Here is a 17,111-nt window from a genome sequence, read left to right as displayed (position 1 = left end):
CAGAGAGGCCTATATTTTTGAGCTAAAACTACATTTGCTTTACAAATAATTTTTTTTATTAATTTTTCAATATTATTTTACAGACTCCTCGACGAACTTTCCCTGCATTCCTAGTAGAACAGAATCACATTTCCCCGTCCTTAGAACAATTGGTAGCCAAGGTTATGCTGATCCAGACGCTGCTCCTCTACAATCCCAGAATGCATTAAAGGTTCTGCTGAGATGGCGCAGACTTGACCTAGAGATTATCCTTTACCCTAGTGAACTTACATTGCCCCAGACACACAGTGAGTGGACCGAGGGCGACATCACCCATGCTGAGTTCTCCAAGCGTAGTTGTTTCTACCATGGTTACGTGCAGGGTCAACGTTCGTCTGACGTGGCTTTGTCGACATGTCTTGGACTGGTAAGGAAACAAGACTGGACATTCGTGTGTCTGTCTTGGTGTAGGAAAAGTGGTTGGTGAGTACACTAAGCTGCCAACCCAAACAATAATGGTTCGATTCTAATAATATGATGTTTTATTTACTTCTGTACATTCAGACTAAACATAAACACCACATTTTAGCCACTACCGAAAAGATATTTTGTCTAATTACCAAGGAAAAGGTTTTATTATTGGTCAGAAATATAAAGCAATCTCTTTGCTTTTCATAAACCTTTTCCCAAACTTTGCATCAACTAATCGAAGAGATTCAATAAATGTATGGACGAAGCAGACTCTTCTATACAAGTATTAAACTTGATAACAGGCTTGAAAACCCTGTTTCACAAAGTTATGTTGTTAGAAATGGAAGATGGCGTAAAACAATCTCAGACAAATTGGATGTAACTGAAAACACTTGATCCAAAATTGTTGAACTGACATTGAGGAGAAACATTTTTCATAGTAACCGGAACACACGAACTGTCAATGGACTACCTGCAAGGGCAAACGAAATGTTTGGAAGATTTGGAGAGTAAGATCAAAGTTCATCCGCAAACAAGCGCAGTTGAAATGTTCGTTGTAGTGTCCGTTAGTCATATTCAATACCATTATCTTTATAGAAGCAGAAAAGACAAGCAACATGTACATTTTATTTTCGTCCAATTTTGTTCTCCTAAGCTAAAGTTTCATTTGGAAGGATAGGATCTTTTCAGACCAACTGAGCCATGTTGCATACTTGCAGCAATAAAGCTCAAGATGGCGAAGATGTCAACAGGGTAGGCGTGTTATGTAGTTCACTTTCTTCACTACATAGTACATCCAAATATGGTTTTACTTTCTGATTAAAAAACAAAACAAAACTGTTTCATTTCATCAGAAAGATACAAAACATGCTTTAGAAAGTTGCTTCTGGACACACGTCTCACTTGAATGTGACTTAGCAGAACATTATTGGACGTTTCAACCTCATCAAAGTCTTAAGAAAGCATTCTGAGAGCCACCAAATAAGAAATTTCAACAGTTGCCATGTTTTCTTTTTGGTACTTGCCACCATTTGAAATTTTCATTAGAGTTGAGCAGAAGGCTATGAAACTCTAGGCCAGCCAAATAACAAATTGCTCCATTTCACCGGCCTGCCTGAACAGATTTGTTCTGTTTGGAAGAGATCCAAGCTGGTGATATGTATCACACCATTTCCAGTGATTTGAACGCTCCGACCGCACGGATTAGAAACGCGGTCGAAGGCCGAGCACACGAGGTACCGCCATCTCTCTTCACTGTACCACACTAACCATGTGGGATTCGCCAGTTGTAAAACGACCCCTTGAGGAATGGCGTGCGGATTGTTGACAAGGTTGTAGGGGCACTTTCGGCAAACCCGATCAGTGCACCCCTACGGAGTCTTGTTTTGCTACACTTTTGGCCTTACCGTTTCCTTTTACGACCGTTTCCACCCGGGCGCCAGGTTAAATTACCCGGGGGTAGGCCTACTTGCCACCAGTCAAGTATCGCTTTTTTGACTTTGTTAGCTTTCTATCTAAAATATTGTGTCCTTGTCTGCAAAGCTCGGATGCTTGCAATAAAAATAACGTTTCAGTTTGCTCTCTTTATAGATTCGTTACAAAAGACGCAGTGGGATTTCTTAATAACTTTTCATCTCGATTTCACTAGGATTCTCTTCTGCAGGATCCGCAAGGAATGTTCAAATGATGGAAGAGCGAACCAGTTTGATTTTTGTATTGAAGGTTATGCCTTTTTCCATATTACCTTAAACCTCGCAAAGGCTGCTGAAGCTGCAATTTTGTCAGTAATTCAGGTCTGGTTCGCCTGAAACAATAGTCCGAGATATTTGAAACGTTTGACACTCGTTATTTTTGTTCACCTTCACTTCTGGTGTCCTAGTTAAAGCCTTGGTTCACTGTTGGTCATAACTTGTGTTGTTTTTTTTCCTACATATATTTGCAAGCTTAAGATTGAAATGTTCATTAGTTCCATGATTAGGCCTACTTGATGCGTCTTCTAAAATTGTGTCAAATAAATCCATTCTGCAACATAACGAAACTTAGTCACTTTTATCTACTCTTACAACTTTTGTTTCTTACTCAAATATAAATAGGCAAATAGTGTTATGTTTCTTTCTTCAGTCCGGATACATTCAGACAGACACTGAGTTGCTATTTATTGAGCCTACCAACAGAAACGATGCAATTTCTGGCCTACACTTCATGTACACATGTGAACCAAAGAGAAGACCAAATCACGTGGACGTGAAAACAGGAGTGTCACGTAAGTCTGTCGTAAGACAAAAATTATTTTTTTTTTGCAATTATTTTATCTTTACAGACATCAGTTGTATTTTTTTTAAAAATAATTCATGCATTACCTCATTAACTAAATGCGTTCACTTTTGTGTAAGAGAGAGAAAAATACGAATGCTGGTGATATTATTTAGATATAGGAATATTTATATCTATACATAAATTTATCAGGACCGGCAGTACATAAAAAACTTCTAAAAAAATATTTATATTGTCTGTTGAAGATAGAGTGAAGAAAAAAAAAGTTCCCCTTTCAGACCTGTAAACGTAATCTATGATGTCATTTGTTTCTGTGGCCTACGGTTAACGAGGGTTTCATGTGGCTAGCACAACGACCATCCGCCTTACTTTCACCAACTAATGTTAGGTACTCGTCGGAGCTGGGTGGACTCAGAGACACCCAAAGATCCCGAAATTAAAATCCCAGCTTCATCAGGATTCCAGCCCGGGGCCCCCGGTTCAGAAGCCAAGTGCTTTACCGCTAAGCCACCGCGCCTCCTGTTGAAGATATAAATAAAGGAAAACAAAATGTAATAATGATAGTAATGATATGCCCTAACCCTCTATCATTTTTTTTTATTTTAAGTAATTTTTTTTCCTAATTGTTTTAAAAAGAAAGTGACAAGTTTAAATCCTTCCTTTCTATTTTTTTATATACCGATGCCACACCTAAAAATGCAGAAAATAATCGAATATTTTTGTATTTAAAAGCGCTGGACATTTTTTTTAAACAAGATTTTTTTACGTACATGTTGATTTGTGTAAGATTTTTGTTTTGCACATGATCGAAAGGAGACAATCTTTTCTCCTTGGCTATTTCTAATATCACTTAAGAGGCCAATCTTTGATACACATCCTGGTCATGATAGGCATTTGTAATTGTAACCAGACGCTGAACATTTTCAGCCTTTTCCCTACTTCTACACCATTAGCTATCCAGGACCTCTCCAGTAGGCTTGCCTTCCGTCTGGACTTATCCCGCGCTTTTTTTCTCCCAACTGTTAGTGTTAATCTTGACGTGTTTAATATTGGTGTTCATTGTGACAAGTCAAAAACTCGCTGTCAGAGTCACTCAATTTTATCACAGCATTAATGATTATTTTTCATTATTTATTTATTTTATTTTAATTATTTCCCCATCCTACCCCTAAATTCTCCACCCGCCCCACCTTTTTCTCTCCAGGCTAGACCTTAGTCCACCACCTTGGAGAAAACTAGGCCAGTCCTTTCATTTATCTGCCCTTGATCGGGGAAAGATAATCACACTATCTCTTTTATCTTATCCGCCGGATGTCTGACTGACGGTCGCGGTTGACACCACCTTGAGGGGAATGCGAGTCAGTCTTTCTTTCTTCCCCCCCCCTCTCTCCCACGACTCTCTTTGATCTAGATCGCGAGGACCAACACGCCAATTGATCTTTCCCAGGTGCGACTCCCACCTCGAGTCAAATCCACCCACGTGTAAGATAAACCTTAGCCTTGGACATTTCCTGTGTCCGCCCATATCTTTCAGGCCTATATAAAGTAGATCCAAATCAAATCAGACCCTCTTATTTCCCTATCGCAGAGCAATCGAGTCTGGACTACCTCATTTATTCTCACTCCTAGAGGAATACCTGGTGCCTCCCTCAGGTGTCTGCCTATTTATGTGCTGAGTGCTATTCAGCACTGCGCTTTCCTAATGAGATCTGCCTATTTGCTATTTGCTGTTTAGTGTCCACTCGACACGACTCAACTAGTAATCAGATCACTACTTTATTTGCTATTGAGTGTCATCTGCTACCTACGTGGATCTACTCAGCTCTACTACTTGGCGCTATCGGCCTCGCCCGCCTGTTCGACAGCCCACCTGTCAACTTATTAGGCACGACGTCCCTATAGATTCAGATCTGTGCGAGACGTCATAGCTACGCCAAACCCTCTGCAACTCACTGGCTTTTTTCCTGTCAACTACGCTGCCCACGGCAGATCAGCCCTGCCCGCAGTAACCTGGTGCCCACGGTAGCCGGCCACCCGCCCTACTGTGCCCACTACCGATATTAGAACTTGGGATTGAGACTCCACAAGAACTATATCACCGGCGTCCCTCTATCCGCTAGAGCGCCACCTCCAGCTGCAGAACCTCAAGCCAGGACACAGCCAGATGCGACATCAACAGGACAACCAGCTAAGTTCAGAAGACAAAGTGACATACTCTCTTATTAAGTGCAAGAGTGATGATTAAATCTAGTATTATTTAGAGATAGATGCAAACCCTCCCCCTTTTTATTCTTATATGTATATTTATGTAAATAAATATTCTTCATTTTCAACTTTTGTATCTATCTTTCATTGCTTGTCTCGTTGCGTGTCTGCTCCTGATTCATATGCTGATAGGTTGGTGTGTGATAGCTTTAAAAATAATCATCCCCTAGACATTAAACGCGCCAAACACACATCACATTTCCCCACCTGTCACATTAATCTTGGAGTGTTTAATGTTGGTGTTAACCTGGAAGTGTTTTGTGTTGGTGTTAATTTTGAAATGTTTAATGTCACGCTTACATACTTAATTGTAACTTAAGAGTAGACAACCTGCAGCTCTCCTGCCCTCTATCGGATCACCATACAAAAAAGTCTTGTTGAAGTCTTGTGTAGTTCCCTGTAGAAACACACACACAAAAACGGCCCTGCTGCTCTACATGAACTGTAGCAGCAACGCGAATAGCAATTGTTTGAGGCCAATCCTTTAAAAGAGGCAACAGTGGCACAACGCCGTACACAATGACAAGACACCTAACTAAGGAGCGACGCATACAGAGAGTCTTTGGTAACAACACATAAACCAAAACTTCATGGTGCTTAAATGGGCCAATAGGTGCACTGAGAGTAAACAGCTGCGCATGACAATCATCAGGATTACAACTTGCTCTGGGAGAAGCTTATTTAGCGAATTGAAGATTATCAAGAAAAGATTAAGAACTTCAATGACCGATGGAGACATTGATTATGATGTTCTGAGACTGACTTACTTGTATAAGTTGATCGAAGATATTGATAAAGCCAAGTCTCGTAAATACAGCTTTTACACTGAGTTGACAATGTCGCAAAGACAGGCTCGAGACTGGAAGCCACAGTGAAAGGGAAAAGCAGGGAGATTAAAGCAAACATAGAGAAGATCGGTTGTGCTAGGAGCAAAGATGATGGACATGGACTTAACTCGGGTACTTATTAGAGCTGTGTGGCGCCATAAAGATCCCGAAATTAAAAATCTTATCTTTCACCCGGATTCAAACTCGTGATCTTCCTATTCGGAAGCCAAGTGTTTTACCACTCAGCTACCGCGACTCTATTTAGAAATATACATTTTGTGTGTTTCCAATGAAGTACTTGAAAGAAAATTGGGGCCTAGCGAAAATCCACATTTTCCTTACTATACTAAAAAGATTCAAATTTTCCAAATTGTGATAAGCCGCATGTTCTCCAAATGGGCCTTTGTCTTGTAATCAATCCTTTTTTTTTTAAACTCTTCTAAAGGAGTTAACCTTTTGGTAAAGGGTTAAATAATGGACACGTGTTGAAGTAGAGCTTAGATTCTCACTGATGCTTATCAACTTTTTTTCCCGTGTGTTGTGTGTGTGTGTGCCAGTGAGACGTGTGCTTTGGACATAGTCCAGTATCACATCTGTAAGGGTCAGCTGGTGTCCTCGTGAATTTGCAAAATAAAAGTGGTTCAAAGCATTGTAGGCCTATCATATAAGGATACTTTCTCTCGTACTTTCTCTCTCTCTCTCTCTTCTCTAATCCGATTTTTCCCTATAGTAATGCAAGGATTCTGAAGACTGATGATACAATATATGCATATAAATGACAGGTATTATATAACGATTCTTTTGATGCACTTATCTTGTGTCCTACTCAGATCCACGACATCGCAGGTCTAGTGACAAACCGAAGTATCTACAAGTAGCTCTGGCACTGACCTATAACTTAGTGGACGAAGTGGGAAGTAAAGAAAAAACTGAACAATACGTTATGACGCTTATGAATATAGTAAGTTTTGTGTGTGTGTGTGTGTGTGTGTGTGTGCGCGCGTACGTGCGTGCGTGCGTGCGTGCGTGTGTGTGTGTGCGTGCGTGCGTGTGTGTGTGTGTGTGTGTGATACTGTCTGTATGTGTACAACCCTACATAACTATTCTCGCTTATCTAAATGTATGTCTATACTTGAGTTTACGTGTAACGTAAAGCTCTTGCTTTATAAAGAAGATAGCGAAATCTATTTTTCAATGTAAATGAAGATGATTATAATCTCATTTTAAGTGAGACAACCTTTAACGACACGAGTAGAGTTGTTTGGACCTAATGCAGTTTGCTTGCTTGCGGCTTTCCTTTTTGTTTTATAGATTGCCAGCTTTTCCTTTATATATTGAAGACTTGCCTCTGAGAATCGAGTCAGAAGGTTAAAGAAGAAGGCATTATATGACACAGATTCGCAATTTAAAAAAAAGAAGAATCTTTTTTGCCTTCATTAGTGTGTCTATATTTCAGGCCAACAGAGTGTATCAGCATTCTTCGTTAGGAGTGGATATCAGATTAGTTGTAGTCAAGCTTGTGTTTCTTACAAAAAGTCAGGTAAGAAAGTTATCGGTACATTTTGTTTTTGGCTTGTATGTTCGTTTCCAGACAATGTTAACTTAATGTATATCCTTACTGTCAGTGGCGTAACTAAGGGGGGGGGGGGGGTGGGGGGGGGAGAATTTTAAAATACCCCCGGGCCCCCACCTGGGGGGGGGGCCCAAAATGGATGTCCGAAATTTATTTGTAAATACATAAATTAGTATATTTGATTGACAAATAGTGTCAACGGGTGTTTTTTTTATCAACATTTATGGATTAAATTTATCACAAAGACTAAACCTAGCTCTAGGTCTATCAGTACGTTGACTTTGTTGACATTTTAAAAATATTTTTGCCGCAGAGATCAATTTAAAAAAAAAAAAAAAAAGTCTTCCATTTTAAACTTTGTTGCCACGAATAAAACTGCATGATATACAGCGAATTCCAGGTATCTTGTTACCTTTACTAATAATAGATCTAAATGGCGAGTATTTTATGGCTACACTAATTAACCTTGAAGCAAAATTTATAGAATCGAGTACCCGTTATTCGGGTTTGGCGTCAATAATTTCAGAATTAAACTTCACACTCGAGTTATTACCCCTTTATTCATCTTTCCTCAATCCAATGGAAACTCACCTAGGGGGGGGGGGCCCAAAATGGATGTCCGAAATTTATTTGTAAATACATAAATTAGTATATTTGATTGACAAATAGTGTCAACGGGTGTTTTTTTTTATCAACATTTATGGATTAAATTTATCACAAAGACTAAACCTAGCTCTAGGTCTATCAGTACGTTGACTTTGTTGACATTTTAAAAATATTTTTGCCGCAGAGATCAATTTAAAAAAAAAAAAAAAGTCTTCCATTTTAAACTTTGTTGCCACGAATAAAACTGCATGATATACAGCGAATTCCAGGTATCTTGTTACCTTTACTAATAATAGATCTAAATGGCGAGTATTTTATGGCTACACTAATTAACCTTGAAGCAAAATTTATAGAATCGAGTACCCGTTATTCGGGTTTGGCGTCAATAATTTCAGAATTAAACTTCACACTCGAGTTATTACCCCTTTATTCATCTTTCCTCAATCCAATGGAAACTCTCTTTCTCTTTTTATTTACATATAATGATCTAATCCTTTTGCTTTCGCACAAAACATAAACAAAAAAATAATGACGTAATCTATATTATAAAGTAGAATGTGAGGGGTATGTATGTATGTATGTATGGATGGATGGATGTTACTTATAGACATCAAAACCGCTTGACCAATCTTGATAAAACTAGGCAGGAATGTTCCTTGGGTACCAACTTAGACCGTAGTGTATGTATTGTAGCCCTAAAACAAACTTAAGACCCTCAAAAAAAATAAAGTTGTCCGACTCTATTACAGCTATAGTATTTTATGGATCTAGGCCATGTCTACAATGTTGACATGAGAAAAGATAGAAAGGATTTAGACCTAGATCTAATTTTAAGAAATACACTTTGCGCAGATAGTTTTTTACTTTGACACATGAAAATACAAAAGAAGATCCATTAATTTCATTATATAATAAAATTAACTTTCAATTTTGTGTTTCAAAAGCCTTTTTTACATTAATTAGTTCCTTATATCTGTGATTACAGATTTCCTGACGAACATTCTTTCATTAGACATTACCAAATGGTTACACATTAACACATCTCTCTACTGAGTCTATTCCTAGGCCTAGGTCTAAAACTCTTATTGAACTCTAAGATGATAAAACTTCTTTTCGCAAAGATAGTTTTATGCTTTAACACATAAACATACTAATTATTGTCCATTCATTTCATATTTTAATCAAATTAACATTCAAATTTGTTTTTCTAAAGCATTTTTAATACATTCGTTCGCTGTTCGCTAAAGCTGCGTAGCCGTGTTGAGATAGGCCTATATTCATTCATGAAAAAAAGTTCACGCATGTGCAGCACAGAATGAACTCAATAGTCTATTAAAGCCAATTTTTAACTCTAGATTAGTGTAGATTTAGATCTATGTCTACATAAAGATCTACTTTATACTTTAACACACGAACATACAAAATTTAGTCTATTCATCTCAAATTTTAATCAAATATATGTAGGCCTACAAGCAAATGTTTTAATTTAAAAAAAAAAATGGATTTAAGCCTATTACCTATTCTGATTTGATAGCTTCATTCACACTATTTTTACATTGACACATTCGCTTTATAGGCCTATATTACATTATTATTTCGTTTAATTGTTTACAAAACACTCTCAGTGACCATATCGACAGTAATGCGCAAATAAAGACCCGCGGGTCGCGGGTAACATATGTCTAGTATCATATAATATTAATACATCCTTCCTATTGAAGTTATTATCACACCCTTCCTTTTACAGTTCTTAATAGTGATATCTACTAGCTGGGCCGGCCCTAGCATTTGCGGGGCCCTATGCGAAACGGATCGCGCGGGGCCTAGTCTGGGTAGGGATAAGCATAATGTCAAAATTATTTTTTTTTATTAGAAAATAGGCCTACTTTCTTCTTTGCAATAAATTTTTATCAAATGAAAGCTCGCAATGCCACTTTTTATTTATTGGCACCCCAAAATGTCAATTTCGTCTATTCTTCAGGAGATTTGAATAAATTCAAAAAAAAAGTTCAGGACTTTATCGTATATTTTGCCTTTTCATGAGATTTCCTGGAGGCCCTGAAAAATCAGGAGGTCGCGAAAACCCTGTTATTTTATATACATTATAATTGTTTAATTTAATAATGTACACATGGAATTAGCGCGGGACCTATGAAAGCGCGGCGCCCACTGCCACCGGCACTGTCTACTAGGAACTTTAACAATTCGTCCACTTCTGGTTGTCTTGACTGGCACAACAAGTTCTCTAGACGTTGGTCTATAACTGTCTGTTTCGTTTGTTCCAACAGTTTGCAGTTCATTGTCTTCATCGGTATCATAGTACCCAGAGATGTCTTCATCGAAACTCTTATTTAAAAAGCGTTAATTTCTTCTGTATGTTTTTCCATTGTTTGTCTTTATGATGTAAGATCTGGGTGCTGAATTTTTTTTATGACAACTGCTTTCTGCCATGTTTGACCTAGACGAACTCTCCGACAGAATAATCTTTAGGTAGTCTTGCTTTTGCATCGTATTTCACTTAGCTTTTCATCTGTCGTTCGTTGAATAATGTCTCTGCATTTTCAGCTACCGATGGTTTCAATAGTTTGTGATCAGCTGGAATGATTCCCTGAGTCTTCTACTCGTCAGCAGTTGTGATGGTGAATACGACAGTCCACGTATCGGAGTATTTCTATACTCGAGCATAACAAGATATGGATCTTTCCCACTTTTTTATACTCTGAATCCTCTTGCTTTCGCACAAAACAGAAATAACCAGCAATGACGTAATACCATTATAATATTAGCACAGAATCTTCTTCATGCAGTGGAAAATTAAGAATGTTTTGCCTATCTGGAATTCTGGTCAAAGCTCCTGTGCCCAATTAATATAGTTCGGAAGAAACTACAAAAGTCTGGACTGCATATACGGGAATCTGCTAAAGAAATTAGTACCCTTTCATGCTTTCTGCAAATGATGAGAAACTGACAAAAACCCAATCCATCGAAAAAGCTAAAGAAGTTAGTGAATACTATGGATTCCCTGTAATCAAAACAACCATATGAAAGAAAAGACTTGATGGGAAGTTGAGTTCTAATGTAGGACTGTCAATACAACTGCAATTCAAACGTGTTGCGACAGAAGTGCTGGACAGATTTCATATGGAGATGAAGGGCAGATTCCAAAGGCTGGAAAGAAAATGGATACCTTTGGGTTTCTTCTTGAACCAAGACACCTGTTAGAAGACACGCTTGTGACAAACTGTGCTACTTTTCCTGTTTGTATGATGAAATAAATGGAAAATCGCTTTTTCAATGATGTCATTGATGCACGAGCACTTTTCATCAACAAACAGTAATACAATCACCAATAGACATATTGAGGAAACAGGCTTCATATGGGAATTACGTGTGCTCAGACTTTGCAACCTCCTCCGAATACTGCTAACTCAGGCCACTTCCATTACGTCATGTGAGAGATCATTCTCAAAGCTCAAGCTCATCAAAAAGTATCTCAGGAGCACAATGACGCAAGAAAGGCTTATCATGGTTTTAATGTCAGTGAAGTCACAAATACTAGAAAGTATCGATGTAGTTGATGTTATAGATGTCTTTGCTGCACAGAATGCACGACGTGAAGCGATATCAATTTAGATTTGTCACTTGTGCATTATTTAACTAATAAACAACGGTATTATTCATTAAAAGAGTCTTGAGGATTACTTTGTTAAGTTTACTGATATACTGAACCAATTTGATTTGGGGCTTATATTTTTTGGTACATTATCTCATGTCATATGTCGAATGTCAAAATGCAAGGGGCCCCCAAAGAGGTCAATCCCCCCGGGCCCCCAAATCCCTAGTTACGCCCCTGCTTACTGTTGATTCTTTTAATAATGATAATAATAAATGAATCCTGTTGGACAGTTAAAGTGAAAAAAAAAAGTTCAGTTAGATTTTTGCAATACTTTTTTTTAAAGCCTATGAAATATTAATCAAAGTTAATTTTTCTTCAAGGTTATGCCGATTTCGAAATAACTACTTAACAAAAATATGGTAATATTTGTGCGAATGAAATTAACTTTTTGCCATGCATATTTTTCTGACAATGTCAGAAGAAATATTTCATTTATAATAGGAGCTCTTCTCTTCAATGCAATAATATAAACATAAAATAAGTTATGCACAAAAAATTTTAATATAAAACAAGTTAAATATAAAAAATACTTTAAAAAAAACCTGGCTTATATTGAGTGAAATTGCATCAGTTTATTTTTTTTTTTTTTTTGAATCCATCATGCCGTTAATTTTTAATGACTCAAAATTTAACCAAATACCTGTACATGCAATACCGTGTGATTGTCAAAAGAGCTGAGCCGAAGGCTCTTCAGCCTTCTAGGCGCGTAAGCCTGCTTGAACAATCGTTCTGTCTGGAAGAGATCCAAGTCAATGCCTATGTAAAGCATTGCTATTTCCGATATATCTGCACTTGGGAAAATGGACTAGAATGCATGGCCGAAGGGCGAGTACACCGGGAACCTCCGCCATTTTCCTATGTTGTACCAAACTAACCGTGCAGGACTCGCCATTAGTGTAACGGTCCCTTGAGGAACGGCACATGGATTATCGACAGGGACGTGGAAGCTCTCTTTCAACTCCGCCCCGTGCAATGGGAAAGCTTTCGCATTCCCTTGGACACTCCCACAGGAGTTTTGTTTTGCTATTCATTTAACCTAATCACTTCCTCAAGTAATCGTTTCCACCAGGGTGCCACGTTGAGGCAGAATAGCGTAACCCGGGCATGCAATACCAAATACGTTTGTTGTTCAAAAAGGATAAACTGTTTAGTTGATCAGTGGCGTTTACCTTTTTGGGTGCGATCCGAGAGCACTATTAATTGTTTGTCGGGTGTGCGTCTGTGCTTCTCAGTGCGCTATGGTCCGATCACTTTTGCGGACCAGTGGGGAGCGGGACAGGGTTAATATAGGAGAAGGTTTCTGTGCTTCCTTTACAAAAATTGTAAAAAAAAAAAAAAAAAAAAAAACTTCACCAGTCTGAATTCGATCACGAGCCTCCATGGTGGAAGGTCGTCGTATTTGCCACTGATATATTCGAATAGACCTATGTATAAAAAATAAATTGTTAGTTTCAAATGTTTTGTGAACGACCTAGTTTTGTGCTTGTTTGTGTCAGACTTTGTGTGATTATTTTTACATTTTCCATATAATGCAGAATTAATTAATTATGACGAATTGACTCCGCTAATTGTTTAATGTGTGATTCGCGTGTTATCGTCGACAGTGAATAATTGTGCACAATTACCAGTCAGACGGAGTGATTTGATTTAAGTTCGGTTAAAAAAATTAACGGAAATTTTCAGAATTCAGTTAAAACACACACACTCGCGCGCGCACACAGACATAGTTAGACCTTGAGCACAGTTATGAATATGAATAGCAATAAAAGTTTTATAAAAAATCTACCGTACACAGGCCTACTGTTAGGAAATCTCTGTTTCTACCGTACACAGGCCTACTGTTAGGATATTTCTGTTTCTACCGTACACAGGCCTACTGTAAGGATATCTCTGTTTCTACCGTACACAGGCCTACTGTTAGGATATCTCTGTTTCTACCGGACACAGGCCTACTGTTAAGATATCTCTGTTTCTACCGTACACAGGCCTACTGTTAAGATATCTCTGTTTCTACCGTACACAGGCCTACTGTTAGGATATCTCTGTTTCTACCGTACACAGGCCTACTGTAAGGATATCTCTGTTTCTACCGTACACAGGCCTACTGTTAAGATATCTCTGTTTCTACCGTACACAGGCCTACTGTTGAATCAATTCTCTTGAATCAATAAAGTTTTGAAAATGGAAAGAGCTATAGAAAAAGTCCCAATAACACTGATAGCATCAAGTCTGAGTCGTGTCACCGACATGTATATATATAGTCTATGGTATCGGGCATGTATATATATAGTCTATGGTATCGGGCATGAATATATATAGTCTATGGTATCGGGCATGTATATATATAGTCTATGGTATTGGGCATGTATATATATAGTCTATGGTATCAGGCATGTATATATATAGTCTATGGTATCGGGCATGTATATATATAGTCTATGGTATCGGGCATGTATATATATATATAGTCTATGGTATCAGGCATGTATATATATATAGTCTATGGTATCGGGCATGTATACATATATAGTCTATGTTATAGGGCATGTATATATATATAGTCTATGGCAGTGTTGCTTAAAGTACGGCCCGCGGGCCTAATCCGGACCGCGACGTTGTTTTATCCGGCCCTCTGAGACGTCAGCACACATTGTAGACAATCCCCCTTTATAAAAAAGGTTGAAAAATGCATTTTTACAAATGTTAGGGCTCTCACTTTTCTCTGATAGGTTTGTAACATGACCTTTATCATTTTTCGTTTACGAAATGGGACTCTAAATGTAGAATTTACCAGGAAAAGTGAACGGATCTTTGCTATTGAAACATGATAATGTGCCGACATATTTGATTTGTAAATAAAATGTGGCTGTTTAAAAAAACAACCACATGTATAACAATATTATGAACAAATATGACGTCACTCTTGGCATGAACCGCAAATAAAAGATTTTGTTTAACTGCTTATAGAGATTGGAGGATTGATGGGGAAAGCTATGAAAAAGAGAAAAGGAGTTGGTGGTAAAACTAGCTACAATGTTGCTCACATTTGAAGTAGAGAAATGAAGCCACTTTCCGAGGCGTAAAAACAGAACAACTTCCAATGTCTAATCATTAATGTCAGTTTCTAATCAAATAGTTTCAAGTCAATTTCATTTCGTTTTTGTACCTGGTAGGTCATGTGGCCCGCGACACGAGTGTCGGAAATATAAATGGCCCGCAGGATGAATAAGGTTGGGCATCACTGGTCTATGGTATCGGGCATGTATATATATAGTCTATGGTATCGGGCATGTATATATATAGTCTATGGTATCGGGCATGTATATATATAGTCTATGGTATTGGGCATGTATATATATAGTCTATGGTATCAGGCATGTATATATATAGTCTATGGTATCGGACATGTATATATATAGTCTATGGTATCGGGCATGTATATATATAGTCTATGGTATCAGGCATGTATATATATAGTCTATGGTATAGGGCATGTATATATATAGTCTGCAGTGATGCCCAACCTAATTCGACCGGCGGGCCATTTTCGTTTCCGACACTCGTATCGCGGGCCACATGACCGAAAATGTACAAAAAACTAAATGAAATTGACCTGAAAATTGGATATTTGAAATTGATCTTTGTTTTTAGAGCGTTGGAAAATGGCTTCACATCAATTATCATTGTAGCTATTTTACCACTGACTCATTTTATTGTTTCTTTTTGGTAAATATTCCCATGGATCCTCCAATTTCTATGCGTAGTTTAACAATTTTTTATTCGCGGCTCAAAGCAAGTATGGCGTCATATTTGTTTCATAATGCCGTTTATATGTTTACTTTTTTTTTTTTAAACAGCGAAACTTTCTTTACAAATAAAATATTTTGGATTATTATTATGTTTCACACAAAAAAAAGTAAAGATACGTTCAATTTTCCTGTTAGGTTCTACATTCGAAGTCCACTTGTACTTTCTTCGGCTTTCACTTTTCATAAACGTACACATGTTAAAGGTCATGGTACCGATCCATCAGAGAAAAAGAGAGGGCCTAACGTAGGCAAAGAAACATTTTTTCAATCTTTTTTTTTTTTTTGGAAAAAGGGGGGGGGGATTTTCTACACTTGTGCCGACGGTTTGGCGGGCCGGATGAAACCACTTCGCGGGCCGGATCTAGCCCGCGGGCCGTATTTTGGGCATCACTGGTCTATGGTATAGGGCATGTATATATATATAGTTTATGGTATCAGGCATGTACATATATAGTCTATGGTATCAGGCATGTATATGTATAGTCTATGCTATCGGGCATGTATATATATAGTATATGGTATCGGGCATGTATATATATAGTCTATGGTATCGGGCATGTATATATATAGTCTATAGTATCGGGCATGTATATATATAGTCTATGGTATCAGGAGACAAGATTTTGAGAAGAATCACGACGCGAAAAAGAGAACTATATTGTAGTTAATGTCGTTATTAGCCAAGTTGAAAACATTGTTGGTACACGTTGATGGAATATTTTTTTCACAAATAAACAAACTGAGATTTCAAATCTTTACTATTTGGGGGGTGTTGAGGAGGGCATTTTGTTAACATAAGTGTTTAAATAAGAGTATTAAGATTAGCATTGTTTTTAACACTTTGTTCAGAATAATAACTATAAAAACAATTGCTCTCCTGTTTCACCAGCATAAGCTAGTGGTTAACAATAGTGATCCTGAAGGAACTGTAAATTTGTTTTGTGAATGGTCAAAAAAGCTAACTCCAGCTGGTCAACCAATGACTCATGACATTGCTGTTCTGATTACAGAGGATGACTTTGGACCTTCAGGTTATAATCAAGCAATAGATCTAGATCATCCCAAGTAGTACTTTAATAGGGAGAAATGTGATACAGAAAAATATTCTCATACACATTTTTAAATTGAAAAGTATTTTATTTAGTTCTTTTTTTTTTTTTCATGAAATCTTTGTATTTAATATTAAATGATAGGTTATAATAGACATTCACATGATGTTATTTATATATTTTTAGAACTTAGATGTATGTTTTTTCTTCTTCTACTAGGTTTTGCTCCCCTGAATGCCATGTGTGATCCCATTAGAAGCTGTGCTGCTGTCAGAGATGAAGGTTTTCTGACTGCATTTGTCATAGCTCATGAGATTGCCCATGTGTAAGGCTTAATTCATGGGTATTGTTGCCTAAACATAAACACAAGTAGAAGAACTAAATGGAAGTGTTCTCAAGTAATACATTCTTTTTCATTGTTTGGGGGAAAGACATTTTCAACATTTTAATGTCCAGAATGCCAAGAATATGAAAGCACACATCATAAATGTTCAGCTCCACAACATGATTGCAGGGAAAGGCATTAGTGGACACAAGACTCTGAGGCAAAATAATCCTTTCCTTTTTTATAAATCATTTATG

The 17,111-nt window shown here is 37.6% G+C and overlaps 1 protein-coding gene across 1 annotated transcript in view; it reads left to right on the top strand.

The window, feature by feature from the left end:
• Nucleotides 1–17,111, top strand: part of LOC106065287 (A disintegrin and metalloproteinase with thrombospondin motifs 2-like) — a 60,803-nt gene that overhangs the window by 4,143 nt on the left and 39,549 nt on the right. Inside the window, exons 3-8 of the mRNA XM_056021223.1 lie at nt 84–406; nt 2,572–2,713; nt 6,647–6,777; nt 7,273–7,356; nt 16,370–16,511; nt 16,749–16,854. Of these exons, the coding sequence (XP_055877198.1) occupies nt 84–406; nt 2,572–2,713; nt 6,647–6,777; nt 7,273–7,356; nt 16,370–16,511; nt 16,749–16,854 (928 nt within the window). The remainder of the gene's footprint in view (nt 1–83; nt 407–2,571; nt 2,714–6,646; nt 6,778–7,272; nt 7,357–16,369; nt 16,512–16,748; nt 16,855–17,111) is intronic.

This window comes from Biomphalaria glabrata, chromosome 2 (assembly GCF_947242115.1).
Source record: "Biomphalaria glabrata chromosome 2, xgBioGlab47.1, whole genome shotgun sequence".
Taxonomy (NCBI): domain Eukaryota; kingdom Metazoa; phylum Mollusca; class Gastropoda; family Planorbidae; genus Biomphalaria; species Biomphalaria glabrata.
This window is presented reverse-complemented; position numbering and strand designations above follow the sequence as displayed.